The sequence below is a fragment of the Ruditapes philippinarum genome, unplaced genomic scaffold (assembly GCF_026571515.1).
Source record: "Ruditapes philippinarum isolate M1 unplaced genomic scaffold, ASM2657151v2 ctg4008_1_1_1_1, whole genome shotgun sequence".
Classification (NCBI taxonomy): domain Eukaryota; kingdom Metazoa; phylum Mollusca; class Bivalvia; order Venerida; family Veneridae; genus Ruditapes; species Ruditapes philippinarum.
In genome coordinates, this window is record NW_026852804.1 from 24,770 (window position 1) to 39,088 (window position 14,319).

At 33.2% G+C, this 14,319-nt stretch overlaps 1 protein-coding gene and 1 long non-coding RNA gene across 2 annotated transcripts; both read left to right on the forward strand.

Moving 5' to 3' along the window:
* Positions 1-723: 723 nt before the first annotated feature.
* Positions 724-2,046, forward strand: LOC132724620 (uncharacterized). The gene is made up of 4 exons (XR_009624936.1): positions 724-962; positions 1,179-1,307; positions 1,524-1,586; positions 1,993-2,046. It is a non-coding gene; the product is annotated as an uncharacterized LOC132724620 (long non-coding RNA).
* A 5-nt stretch (positions 2,047-2,051) lies between these two features.
* Positions 2,052-5,264, forward strand: LOC132724626 (uncharacterized). The gene is made up of 5 exons (XM_060709567.1): positions 2,052-2,114; positions 2,833-2,919; positions 3,603-4,158; positions 4,361-4,695; positions 4,879-5,264. Exons 4-5 carry the CDS (start codon positions 4,468-4,470, stop codon positions 5,149-5,151), a joined length of 501 nt encoding a protein of 166 aa, XP_060565550.1. The 5' UTR covers positions 2,052-2,114; positions 2,833-2,919; positions 3,603-4,158; positions 4,361-4,467; the 3' UTR covers positions 5,152-5,264.
* The last annotated feature ends 9,055 nt before the right edge of the window (positions 5,265-14,319 follow it).

Here is a 14,319-nt window from a genome sequence, read left to right on the forward strand (position 1 = left end):
TGTTACCATTTTCGTGTACCGTCCATGAACAGGCTCAATCAAACCGAGCCTGCAACATTACAATTTTGTCGTGTTGGGCTTTCTTTAGGGATTCTGTATTTCTCTATTTTATTGTCACATCCGTGTTATTTGTGCCGTGTGGCGGCTGTAAAACGTCTCCCCGCACATTTAATCAATGATGTTATATTTTCGATCTTTGAAGATCGTTCAGCGCGACATTATTGTTGTGTATACATTTTACATGGTATTTTTAGTTTCTTGTATTTGGCCTTTTTCAATTTGGGTGGTTCCAATATTCCTACTTGAATACTGTTTAATTACCCTTAGGATATGTTGCCTGCTTTTTAAATTTGTCTTTTGACGTCTTATCATCCCCTTTCAAAATTCCATTTTATTTAGTTCCGCCCATTGTTTTCACGTTTAGGGCAAACGCATTCTTTTACTTGGGGACCATACGCCGCTTTTCATGGAATGACACTACTGTGTCACATTGAAGGTTCCATGAAAACCGCCGTATGAACACATCTGCGGATGTTTCAAAATTTCACCATTTTAGTGTTTAAATGTTGAATTCTGCTTAAGCCGGTGCTAGGGGGCGTGGACGGTAACTTGCATTTTTCAGTACCGTCCATGAACAGGCTCAATAAAACCGAGCCTGCAACATTTTCAATTCTGTCGTGTTGGGCTTTCCTTAGGGATTCTGTATTTCTCTGTTATGTTGAATTCTGCTTAAGCCGGTGCTAGGGGGCGTGGACGGTAACTTGCACTTTCCAGTACCGTCCATGAACAGGCTCAATCAAACCGAGCCTGCAACATTTTCAATTTTGTTGTGTTAGAATTTCTTTAGGGATTCTGTTTTTCTCTATTTTAGAGAGACAAGAGTTTAGAGACCCGTATCCGTCGAGCGCGGAAAAAAGGAGAGTTGCGGATCAACAGAAACGACTTGATTCGTCAAGTTTAAGGTAGGTTTCAGTTCAAATTTACTCTTGAGCATTGAAAATAAAGAATACATTCATTACTATCTCAGAAATTATCGTAATAAAAATTTCATTAAAAAAAAAAAATTAAATTAAATATCTAAAGTGTGTATAAGATTAGCCTTTTTTCAAAATAAAATTAATTAAATATTTCAAAGTAGAATAAGAACTTAAATAATAACAACATTTTACATCTTCCAGGTCATCTTCCCGTTCCAGGAGATCCGCCCGTTCCAGGAGATTCTCCCGTTCCAACAGATCCAGGAGAGAAAGAAGAATGCGGCCAGACCGGTCCAGGTCAACCTTACGAGGGCAACATTCAAGATCCAGGTAGGTTCATATTTAATATAATGTACAATCGTCGTAATTTCAACAGCAATAATAGACACTGGAGTGATGAAATTATAATAATAATGCACACTGGTTACAAGGATGGCATAATAATACATACATATATACATACATACATACATAACGGCTCAAGTCCAGACTGGTGAAAATAATGGTAAAATACATAATAAATACATCAAAATGCATAAATTTCAGATCTTCGAGTTCTTCAACTGTCTGAAAAGGTAGCAGCCCTAACAGTGGACACTCACAACAAAGGTAGGTTATATTTTGCACATATTTATACTAATTACATAAGACTTTGTTCGGGTTTCTACTAAAATCCCTTATTGTCGTTACAGTCCTTTGTTTGTCGGGTAAGTCCCTCTTGTCGTTAGGGTTATGAGACGCTTCCAAACAGCAAACACTTCCAAGGACTTACCCTAACAGGCCTTTTACAACATTGCTCATGGGCAGCGTTACATACATGCATACATACATGCATACATACATACAAACATACGTACATTCATTACTATCTCAGAAGTTAATATAATAAAAATTTCAGTAGAAAAATTAAAATAAAAATTAAAAATCTAGTCAGTATTAGGGTAGACTTTTTAAATAATAAAATTACTAATTGCAGGAGAATAAGAAATTAATAACAACATTCTATATCTTCCAGGTCACCCTCCCGTTCCAGGAGATCCTCCCGTTCCAGGAGATCTTCCCGTTCAAGTTCCTCCGTTCCAGGAGAGACAGATGGTCACTCACATCACCCACACGACAATCACATTCAAGATCATGGTAGGTTCAAATTTAATTTAATGTATTGTGCGTGTAAATATACATTCGTCTATAATAGACACTGGAGATAATGACATTATTATAATACACACTGGTTAGAATGTTGGTTTAATAATACATACTGGAGAGCAAATACATACATACATACATACATACATGCATGCAGCATACATACATATATACATACATACATACATGCATACATATTTACATACATACAGACATACATACAAACATAAATACATATATACATACATACATACATGCATGCATACATGCATACATACATATATAGTCCTTACAGACTTTTTCTGTCAGTATAGTCACTGAAATTGTTGCGTTAGTCCCCGATTGTCGTTAGCGTCCGTACCGAAGTCCCTGATAGTCGTTAGAGTCCTTAATTTATCGGTGAAGTCCCTGAAACTGTCGGTTAAGTCCCTCTTCTCGTGAGAGTCCCTGTCATGTCGGTTTAGTCCCTCTTGCAGTTAAGAGTTATGAGTGCTTCCTTACAGCCAACACTTTCAAGGTCTTGCCATAACAGGACTAGAGTTATAGTCCTTTTTTGCCGCTATAGTCCAGACTGGTGTGAATGATGGTATAATATACAAATTGAAGAGAAAGAGGATATAATAATACACACTGGAGACAGGGAGAGAGGATACCATTATACACACTGTAGAGAATAAAACATAAATACATCATATTGCATAAATTTCAGATCGTCAACTACCACTTCTTCGAGGACAAGTTCTTCAAGAGTTGTCAGATGTAGAACCAGCCCTAAACCTTGACCTTCGCAACAGAGGTAGGTTATATTTTGTACATATATATACTAATAGCACAAGACTTTGTTTGGGGTTCTTCTGTAGTCCCTTATTGTCGTTACAGTCCTTTGTTTGTCGGGTAAGTCCCTCTTGTCGTTAGGGTTACGAGACGATTCCAAACAGCAAACACTTCCAAGGACTTACCCTAACAGGCCTTTCACGACATTGCTCCTGCATTACATGCATTTATGCATACATACATACGTACATACATAGATGCATGTATACATGCATACATGCATGCATGCATGCATGCATACATACATACATACATACATACATACATACATACGTATATACATACGTACATACATAGATGCATACATACATACATACATAGTCGTTACAGTCTTTTTTGTCGGTTAAGTCCCTATAGTTGTAGATTTAGTCCCTCTTGTCGTGAGAGTTCCTGTAATTTTCCGTTTAGTCCTGCGTGTCGTTAGTGTTAGGAGAGGCTTCCAAACAGCCAACACTTCAAGGGACTTACTCTAACAGGCCTTTAACGGCACTGCTTCTGGTCATTGTTACATACAACCATACATACATACAACCATACATACATACAAGGGTTGGGGTTAGTTTCTAATACTATTTGATTTAAGCTCGATTGTGAATGAATCAAGCAAGCATCACTGCTTCACTTTACGTATTTTTCATGTTGTAGGACTCGCCTCCTCGACGATATTCGCGAATCTATGCGTCTTGAAATTGTTCGCAAATATCATGGTGGTCAGATGGCTGATGACGCATCAAGCAACAGACATGGCTCTTCAACCAACTCCCCGGAATAATGAGCGTGTTGAACAGGGAGAAGAAGGTTCGGGCGAATTATTTGTATTCAAATGAGATGAAGCGGGTCAAAGCGCTACTTAACCTTGAAGACTTCCATGAAAAGCCTGAAGTCAAAGAGGCGATTTCCAATTTGTCTACACACCCTACGCCATACAATTTGATAAACAAGATCAACAAGGAAAGGCGGCGTTCAATGAACGCAACCCCCATATGACCCAGCAACAAGAACCAATGGCAAGGAGCCCAGGCGGACCCCAAACAAAAACAGGACAGGGCAAAGACAGAGCAACATTCAACTAAGAGCCCGGTTCCTTATCTCTACTCTTATTATCGACGGAGGGCCAAGGCCCTCCGTCATTCAAAATATAAGTTTGACCGAGGTGGACATGGCGGAAGAAGTAAAGTTGAAAGACAGAACTACATACTGGGTAATACCAGTTCATCATCACAAAACAGACTTCTTTACAAAAATAATGTCTTGATAACTTTCATTAAAATTGTATTGTAGTTTTGCAATATCTCGTATGTGTACATGCAATTCAATCTAGTTTGCAAGTATTAATAGGATGTTACATATGTAAAGGGCCTTTGGCCTACATTAATAAACTTTTTTTTTCTGTTCTATTACAGGAATATTCTACCTTGCATGCAAAGATGCAGCCTTTCGGGCAATCAAACAGTTGAGACATTCGATATATAATTCCAAATACCTTTTTTGTCTACCAAATGGCAATCAGATGTCAAGTAGCCGTGTCAACTACGAGCTCAATATGACCTGGGCAATTTGCGAAATGCGTAAGACGTATGGTCCGTTCAATGCCACTCTCAACAGGAAACGCCTAGCCACAAAAATGGCGACAATCTCGCCGTTGCTTTCGCGCCAAATGGCGAAACAACTCCGACACGCTTTGAACACACACCAGAAATATTACAAAATGGTACATGGGCCGGACGAGGCTGCAAAAGTAATCAAATAAAATCAAATCCATATTTATTTCTTGTCGGATAACATATTTACATTTTTTTTTTATTTTGGTTTCTATTTATAAATTGCGGTGCCTTTGTTCGGTTGCTCCTTTGTTGACCTTAATCTCCTCGTTTTATAGAAGACATTATAAGTGAAACTACTTTAAATTACATTTTACTAGGTGATACACGAGGCCAGAAAGACAATACAGGTACAGGCGGAGGTACACGCCACCGAACAAGGACAAGAAGGAAACAACATACACGAGGCCAGAAATTCAATACAGGTAAAGGCGGAGGTACACGCCACCGAACAAGGACAAGAAGGAAACAACATACACGGGGCCAGAAATACAATACAGGTAAAGGCGGAGGTACACGCTCCCGAACAAGGACAAGAAGGAAACAAAATACTAGAGGAAACTTCCCCTCCCCATTCTCCCGGACAGCTATAGGATAACAGAACAGCACAGTGGGTGCTTAAAGTAGATCCCGATCTAACCTCACCCCTGTATGCATCACCCTTACCTGGGATAGGAAACAGCAGCTGAACATCATCTGCTGGAAGGCGGAGATGGACGCCAGATGAGAAGCATCACCCTTACCTGGGATAGGAAACAGCAGCTGAACATCATCTGCTGGAAGGCGGAGATGGACGCCAGATGAGAACCAGGAGTTCTTTAATGATTCAGGGCTTTAATTCTTCTAGCAAAAGAAAAGTCATCTAAACCTTTAATTTATACTGTTCGAAATGCAAGAAGAGAGATAAATAAGGAAAAGTGGTATTCTCTAAACGAAAATGCAATCAGAGAAAAAATATGGAACATGTTCAAATGCTTAAGTAAGCACGGTATGCTTTCTTTAACATCACAATAGACACCAACCATTCATTTTTATATTAAAACTTATAAAAATAAAGTCCTATAAAAAAATGAATATTATAGAGTAAAAATACATATTTGATTCCGTTATAATTTTGTACATACACACGAACTATTTTTCTTTGTTTTGATTTAATTGTTTAATTATTGTACATACATTTGATTTTGTTAATGATTTTTGTAAATAACCAATCAATTATTTTTGTATAATATTAATTGTTTAATTATTGTACATACATTCAATGATTTTTATTTATTTACAAGCACATCTGTGATAAATCATTTTGTATAATCTCTGATTCTGTTATAATCTTTTGTAATTGTTCAGGGTTTATTGTTGCCTGAGCAGAGTCCTGTCACACTTACCATTTTTTTTGTCAACCAAAGGCCCCTGAGCAGAGTCCTAAACATCGGTTTTGCGGGGTTTTAATCCTGAGCAGAGTCCTGTCGCACCTACGTCTTTGTCAACCAATATTTTTCCGGTTCGTCTCCATGGAAACGTCGTAAAGCCAATCAGAAAGAAAACTTTTTTTAAAATTTTATTTGACCCTCAGTCTAGGAGGGTTTAAAAATTTGCTTCCGCTTCTATTTCCACTTGTAGGAAAGTGGTCTGCCAACTATGTAGCAGCGGAAGCATGGAGCTAGCGGTAGGCAGGAGATGTTACTCAGGTTATAACACCTCACCACCTGCCGTGCACAGAACATGCAGAACCAGTGACGGCACATAGCTTTGAAAGGCTGATGCCTTACATATTATACATACCATAGATAAACGCATACAATTTGCTAACTGTTAAATATAACCATAAATTTGGTACTAAATCAGCATTTACGTTTACTTTAATTTTTTTTACAAATATTTCCAAGTGTAAAACATGCATATAATATATTTAAAAAAAGTGTTTAGCAACGGCCCCTTACCATAAAATAAACAACTAGAATACAAGTAAACAATATTCCAAGATAATAAAAAATAAGTGCGATTATTTGACAATCCAATTGACCAGGATTATTTAAAGTTGTTAGTTACTTGATATACTATGTATTTTTTTTTATTAAAACCAGATAATCGTAAACAATTTTTGTATCAAACAAGACAACATAAATATTACATAAAATACACGATAGTGAACTTGATATATCTCTTCCGGAATCGAAAAAGACGAAATATTTCTTCTCAGCAAAAACAAATTAATTGAATAGTCTTACAGCCCGAGATATATTTCTATTTAAGAAAAATATATTAAAAGACAGCACAGGTATCATGTCCCTGGTCTTACCAATATGTATGGTAAAAAAGAGGCCATAGTTTTTTTCTAGACAAAAACCCATACTTTCTGTCCATAGATCGTGCTTAAAACAAAATTTAATTTTACATTAAGATTTAGAATATGATCTTATATTTGAAATTACCTTATATCCGTTTGTACTTACAATCATAAAACACAATTAAAAGAAAAGAAATGTCCTGGTTTTTTGCTGTCAAACTTTATGTAAACTAAATCTATATTATAATATAAACAATCTTATTTCAAAGGAAGCTATATTATCAAAATATAATCCAATAACTAATTCTAAAATAAAAAGTTTGTTTCGCTTTTAATGTCAATAATTCTAAAAGTATGTAAACAAAACAACAGTAATGCGAATGTTCTTTGACTTTTGAATTAACATTATGGTGTAATTTATTAGGATCATAGACAATCTGATAAAAGTGAATTAATGTATTGAATATACATAGCAATTTCTGCAAGACATCAACAATAAACACCACATTTTATACAATTAAAGCCTGGACGTTTTCTGGATGTGTTCTAGTATTTTACAAAAATTCAAATATTCATAATACTTCATGCAACAAATAACTCTTCATCAACATCTTTGAATAGTTTTTTTTTAAAGTTTTAATAAGCCCAGTGATACAAGCAAGAGTTAACGTTAAAGCAATCCTTGTGCATAAAGTGACAATAAATTACAGCATACGGGGTCTCTAAGGACTCTTTGATATTAATGCAATGCAGACACATTCTTGTAAGGATTTAAACATTGATTTTGAAAAATACATTTTGTTTTAATGCAAAAAATAGTGCTTATTGAATGAGTTTCTCTATTGAGGTCAATTTTTCTGATTTAACAGTGGAAAACACCTACGTACTTTGGAATGAAAATGAAACTGTTATTTTCCTTAAAAATAAGGCGAAAAGAAAACAATACAAATCTTCCATACAATTATTTTTTTCAATTTCAATATTTAATACGAATCTGTCTTGACACTTTCCGGTCGATCATCTTGTCAAGTTGAGAGCAGCGTCCTTAGATATGTATGTAATTTAGTTTTCTGTCGTCGCTATTGTTATTGTATATTGTCACCGAGCAGTGACTTATTTAATGGATAAAATGAGTAATATACCAAAGTACCCTATACAACAACAAACAACAAATATTTCTTATAGTAAGTGCAAAATCAATGACATAAGCGACCTTATATATAAATGTACCAATTACGTTGGCAAATAAAAAAGATGTGCTTTCATTAAATAGTCACACAATCTCAATTTAAACTATATTATTTTCATTTCGCTACTTTGTCTAATAATCGGTACGTTTAAGACAAATCAAAGTTACGCTTTTAGTTCGACAAAAGTAAGAACTTACGAAATATATTTCCTTTCGCGGAGTATTCATGATTTGCGTAGTTCGGTCATTATAAAAAAACAGCACGAAAAAAGGTGAAAGTGTGTTTTCAATTCTAAACATAGACAGCAAAGTTACAGCTAAAGATGGCATGAAAAAGTGTGTTATAGGTAAAAAATTGTGTACAAATGGATGTTACCATGTTAAGGTAAGACATAGTACTTAAAGTATTTTCGAATAAGGCGGCATGGCTTTTTTTAAATTTGAAATTTAGTAGATATAGCTGTTATAAGATTCGATAATTTTACTTCATCTGTTGTCTGCATAAAGTTAATAAAAGAATGATCATTATACATGTATCTATAATTGTAATTTCCTAGATAGGTATTTCTTTAGTCGCTAAGATACTCGCAGTACAAAATTGCTCAAATAAAAAAAACAATTATTTTTTATTTCATTATTTAAATACCATTGAGTGAATAATTCCGTGCAAAAATTAAAGTAAACACACAAGTTTCCGCAGAAAAGATCTCTATTTATTATTGCAGATGCCACTACGAATGTTTTGATTTTATAGATTTTCAGTACTATCAATTATTTTTTGAAATTTTTTAGAAAGATATTAAAAAGAACATTGATAATTTCGAAACGCATCAAGTTTTTCAACCTAAAACGGTTAAATAATGATAGAAAAATAGAGATATCGTAGCAGTATACATATAACTGTGTTACGTATATAATTAGGTGTACTTCCCCAGAGCTAAATTCGTAACGCACCTGAAAACGGTGTTTAGCTAAGTTTTCGAAAAGGTCAATTAACCAATCATGAACGGTTTACAGATCACGTGCTCCTCCATATACCGAAACAGGTTGCTGCTCCTCTATGGCTCAAAAATTGATCGCGTACAATGGAGCCCGCAGGGAATGAATATATACTTCAGCCCGCACTACTATTAATTTTGCTTTTATCTCGTAGATATATATTATATATAATCACTCTCAGAGGGATAAGGTATTTATATTATTTAAATTTTAAAATTGATCGATTTGTATTTTTGTAGTTTTACATTCTTTTTTACTTTTATTGTGTGTGTTGTTTATATACTGTAAGATTGGCAAAAACAATTTTGCACGATCAAACGATTATTTTTAATAAAATGATTGGTAGTAAAATCGAATGATGATTCTCAAATGTAGAATAAATTTTGCTTTTTAAAAAAGTAATATGTTCTTCGAATGTATATGATAATAAAATATGTCGATAAATATATCAGAAACAAACTAATTCAGCAGGTTAACTTAAAGAATAATTCTAATATGTATGTCAATTCAATTGTATTATCCAATATAAAATATATTTTAGCATTCGTATTTTAGAATTGTTAAAATATCAAATCACGAATACTTTAACATTCGTTTTTAATTAGATGACTTGTTCGTGTCATCATTATAACGTTAACACGTCAATTTTAATTCCGAAAACGGGTTGACTGAGCTTATTTTGACAGAGCTGGTCGCCATTGATATTAAACTAGAAAATGATAAAAAAAATCTTCTTTTTTAAAATTTTGTTCAACAATAATGCTTACGAAACCAAAGTGCACGTGTACATTGTTCTTTAACAGATAAAACAACGTGAGCATTTAGATATATTACTAGTATAAACTATGCGATAATTGTTGCGAATTTCATGTTTAAATCAAAATGATATCATTTAAGAAAAAAGGTTTGTATGTATATTGCATTTAATAATTCAACCATAAATCACAAAAAAAAGATTGTGTTTATTTATTTTTGTCATTTGTGTATTGTCTGCAAGGAGAATATTTTACAACGACAACGTGTTTTTTCAGTTTAGGACACATGTTTTCGGAAACAAGGCAACAAAACCTGTCACACCCTGTCAATTTATATAAATTTATCGTGTAACAAATGCGTCTGTAAACAATTCTATATTGATTTGGCATGAAAATGTTTGAGCAATCTTGGAGATATAAGGAAGTTGTGTTTCTTAACAAGATGAAATAATGTTGCAAAACCTATGGTGCATTTTTGGCTACATAAAATATGTTGCATAGAAAGAGGCTTTTGTTTTGTAGCTTTCTACAACAATTATATGCGATATAAATCCTTGTGCATTCCATATAGTTCATGACTTGTCCAAATATACATTTTATGCGTATCTATATCTTTTAACGTCAGAATATTTTACTAAAACCCTAATCAAAGATATATGGAATAACGTTATATAGAAATTCGACCTCAGTCAGTGATATAAACCAGATTAATTGATGAATTGGAAAATATTTTAAATAATTAATTACATTTTGGATACAGTGTATAGTACAGTGCCTTGTAAATGAAATATTGACAGTACAATTTAAGAGCAGCGAAATAAGTAAAACATTTAGATGATAAAAGTCTAAAAGTCAATCCGCCAAAACGTATCGACATTTATAATAATTATCCAGAAAACAATCAGTTCAGTAATGGTTTAAGGTTCGTTAGATTTTCTATTTCTCTCTGTTTTAGGTACAAAATAGTCCTTTTCAGGTAGTGACATCTAATAAACGGTTGCAGTCAGTTATAATCGTGTTGACTAGCATCATGATGTGAGCAGTAAAACAACAGACGAAGATGTCATAACGCAATTATCAACAGTTAAATATCAATTACTGTTATTCTACTTCTAGACACTTCCATATTAACGACGGAAGAAATGGAGATGGTCTATGGTTTGCAAACGACTTTATATGATTATGGAACGACCAGCTGCAGTAATTTAAAACAAGTGTATGGTCTCCGATATACAACTTATTTCACCCTATGTTATCTACTGATATATAAACATCCTACAATACGACTTATATTGGCATCCCCTGTGTACTCTTTGTAACAGTATAGAATGGAAAACAACAAGGAATAAATGGATTTACTTTTTCTTTATCAGGAAGTCAATATTTAGATATACGTGTCTAGACTTGATGAATCTATTCCGTCGTAGTATGTGATTGGAATTTCGATGTAATTTGTCTTCTTTATTCTGTATTTGTTTCATTTGATCACTAAATGTATATCATTTTCAAAAAATGTTATTTCATGACGAGATGGATTTTCATAACTGATGTAATATATACAAACCTTGCATGACTGAAAACACGGCAACAAGAAAATGCATATGTTTGCAATAGGAAATATCAATTATTTAAATAAACTTAAGGTAGACCATGGGTAATGGGCAATATAAATAAAACTGTAAAATTGACAACATAGGACAGTTATATGTCTCACAGGTCACCTGTATGCAAAATTGAAATTAAATTTCCTCTGTGGTTTATGAGTAATGGATATATTTTTGAACTAAAACTTTGCTATTAGAAAGTTTTTTTTTCAGAAATGAGGAAACTCTAAATAAATTATAATATCATCATTATGAAAAATGTTTTTTCCTATTTCTCATTGTTGAGAAACAAATGATAACATTTAGACGACAAATTACACAAGCAAAAGGATCATTTCTAACAAAATGTTTTTCATATGTATAAAAATGTTACCCTAACCCACCACTTTAAACATCTATTTGACTATTTCCCTATATGAATAGCCTTATTCAAAATATCCCTTTAATTTAACACAATTGGTTGATTACACAACATATAAAATACTGTTACCGTATAGTTTTTATTTGATCAAACTTTGAAAATATCTGGTATCATATTAATTACTAAATTTGGCACTATTGAGAAAATAAATATTTTCAATAATTATATAATTTAAATCAAACACTTTTTTCTTCAATTTGAGAGATACATAAATAATGTTTAAAGAAAAAGAGAAACAAAAAAGAGTTGCCCCTTCTGGGCTTTGAACCTACGCCCCTCAATTGCAATGTAGTTGACAAGTAATTCTAGCCTATTTTAATACTCTTTAAAGTGGAGATAATGGTCTACCTTAAAACTTGATATGTTAGAGTAAGATATTGAATATAAATATCACAAGTTTAGTTATAGTTATGTCATAACAGTCCATAGTACGTGCTGGTCATGTGACATGAAATGTTTGGTTCAAGAAATTGATTAAACAAATTTGCTACACTGCTACTTCTAATGTGTAGCACGTTACACTACTAAAAATAAACGTCACAAGTCTAGGAGTGATTCCGGGTTTATAATGTAACCAATTTAATAATAGAACGTTTTGATGACACAAATGATTTAATGTCAATAAATAAAATGTTTGGTTCAAGAAGTTGCTTAAAATTATGTGTCACTTGTCATTTATGAAGCGCAAATCTGGATATTTGAATTATTTCATAGTTTTCAATTAAGGTCTATTCAAGATAATATTTTAGTTCCAGAAAGTGCAATACTTTATCACATGAAGCCACTTGTTGTCAGAGTAACATGACCTTTACTTATGTCTTTATATTGCATGTATATGGCAACTCCTGTAAGATTTTGGTATGTTTTGAGACGATATGATCAGCGGAAAATGATTACATTTTTAGTAGTAACTTGAAACAACTAAATATAATTTCAACTAGGCATTGTGTATGTATAGTCGATATAAACAAAATTCTATATCTTAAAGTAACAGAAAAACCAAAACCAGAGAGTGCATAATTAACCAGCAGCCAATTGCATAATATACCACGGGAAGCTTATTACCGGATATGCTGTAAAACAAAAAACATAATTGTCCTGATTGCGTATATTATTCATTGTCTTGCAAATTAGAGTAACCAATATTATGTCACTTGATATATCAATAGCCCTTGGACATGGGACATTTGTCTGAGACATTAATTTACCACAAATGTCGTGTTATTAAATATTAACATTGCATAAAACTCACTAAGCTAAGGAAGCAAAACATGGGTTGACTGTCACTATGTTACACTAAAGCCGGTTTGGTTAAAACACTATTTAAGATTGTAAATGTTAGTAATACGTTCACAACTTCACGTTTATGAATAAAAGAAGGAAACGGTTATATTAGCTATATGTAAATGAAAAGTTGTCCGCCACAATATATATTGGTATGTAAAACAAAAATTATTATTCCTGATTTGGAAATAAAGTAAGAAAAGGCCAATGATCCTTCAATCTAAAATTGGTTCTGATGAGATGATGTCGCTGTTGACATGTTAAAATATCGCAAAGCTTTTTATGCAATACAATAAACAAACAGGAAATAGATTTCCATTATTTTGCCATTAAATGCTTCACAGAAGTAAAAGTCGTTTTCCACAGTAGGTCAAATTGTTCTGTATTATCCATAATTGACTGATATTTCAATTAAAGGCATCGTCTGGCACATTTGTTTTTTGATATCTGATATTCTTTGAAATTGTGAATAAGAAAGCTCGTTCTATATTTTGCAACAATCATATAACATACAGTAAAATATGAAAAACAAGATCAACAAGGAAGGGCGGCGTTTAATGAACGAAACACCCACACGACGCATAAAATTAAATATTGTGTTAGATGTTAGGCTTATATAAGTAGAAAATCAGTAATAAAGTTTACATTTTATACAAATAATTCTAAGTTAAAAACATGCTTCTATATTTCAAAAACCTTTCCAAACCCAAGTCCTCTAATTCAAAACAGACAACAGTAAATATATACCACAATATTCTATATTACATGTTAACAGAAATTGAGCTTTACTGGGATGTTGTTTACAAACTTCGTAAGATCTTGGGTCATTGTAATTTTTCTGTTGTCTTTACTAAATTATTAAACGTTTTATTAAAAGGGGTTATGACCCTCCTGTTTTTGTTTGGGGTCCTCCTCCTTGCCACTGGCTCTTGTTTCTGGGTCGGGTGGGGGCTGCGTTCATTGAACGCCGCCTTTCCTTGATGATCTTGTTTATCATATTTTAATTATTTGACAATCTAAATAATCAGATAATTTAGACATGGTCTTGTAAAATGCAATGTAGACACTTATTTGTATGCACTAGAATTTGTTTTGGATTTTTACTTTGTTTTAATATATGACTGAGTTTTTGTCCATTGTCGTAATGACGGTAATAAGAAGTATTCTTATTAAACAAGAAAGCAACATTCATTCATATTTTTGTTGATAGGCAATAAGGCGG

Coding starts and splice junctions, on each gene's coding strand:
- LOC132724626 (XM_060709567.1), top strand. CDS start 4,468: ATGTCAAGTAGCCGTGTCAACTACGAGCTCAATATGACCTGGGCAATT. Junction 4,696..4,878: donor GGCCGGACGAGGCTGCAAAA/GTAATCAAATAA, acceptor ACATTTTACTAG/GTGATACACGAGGCCAGAAA.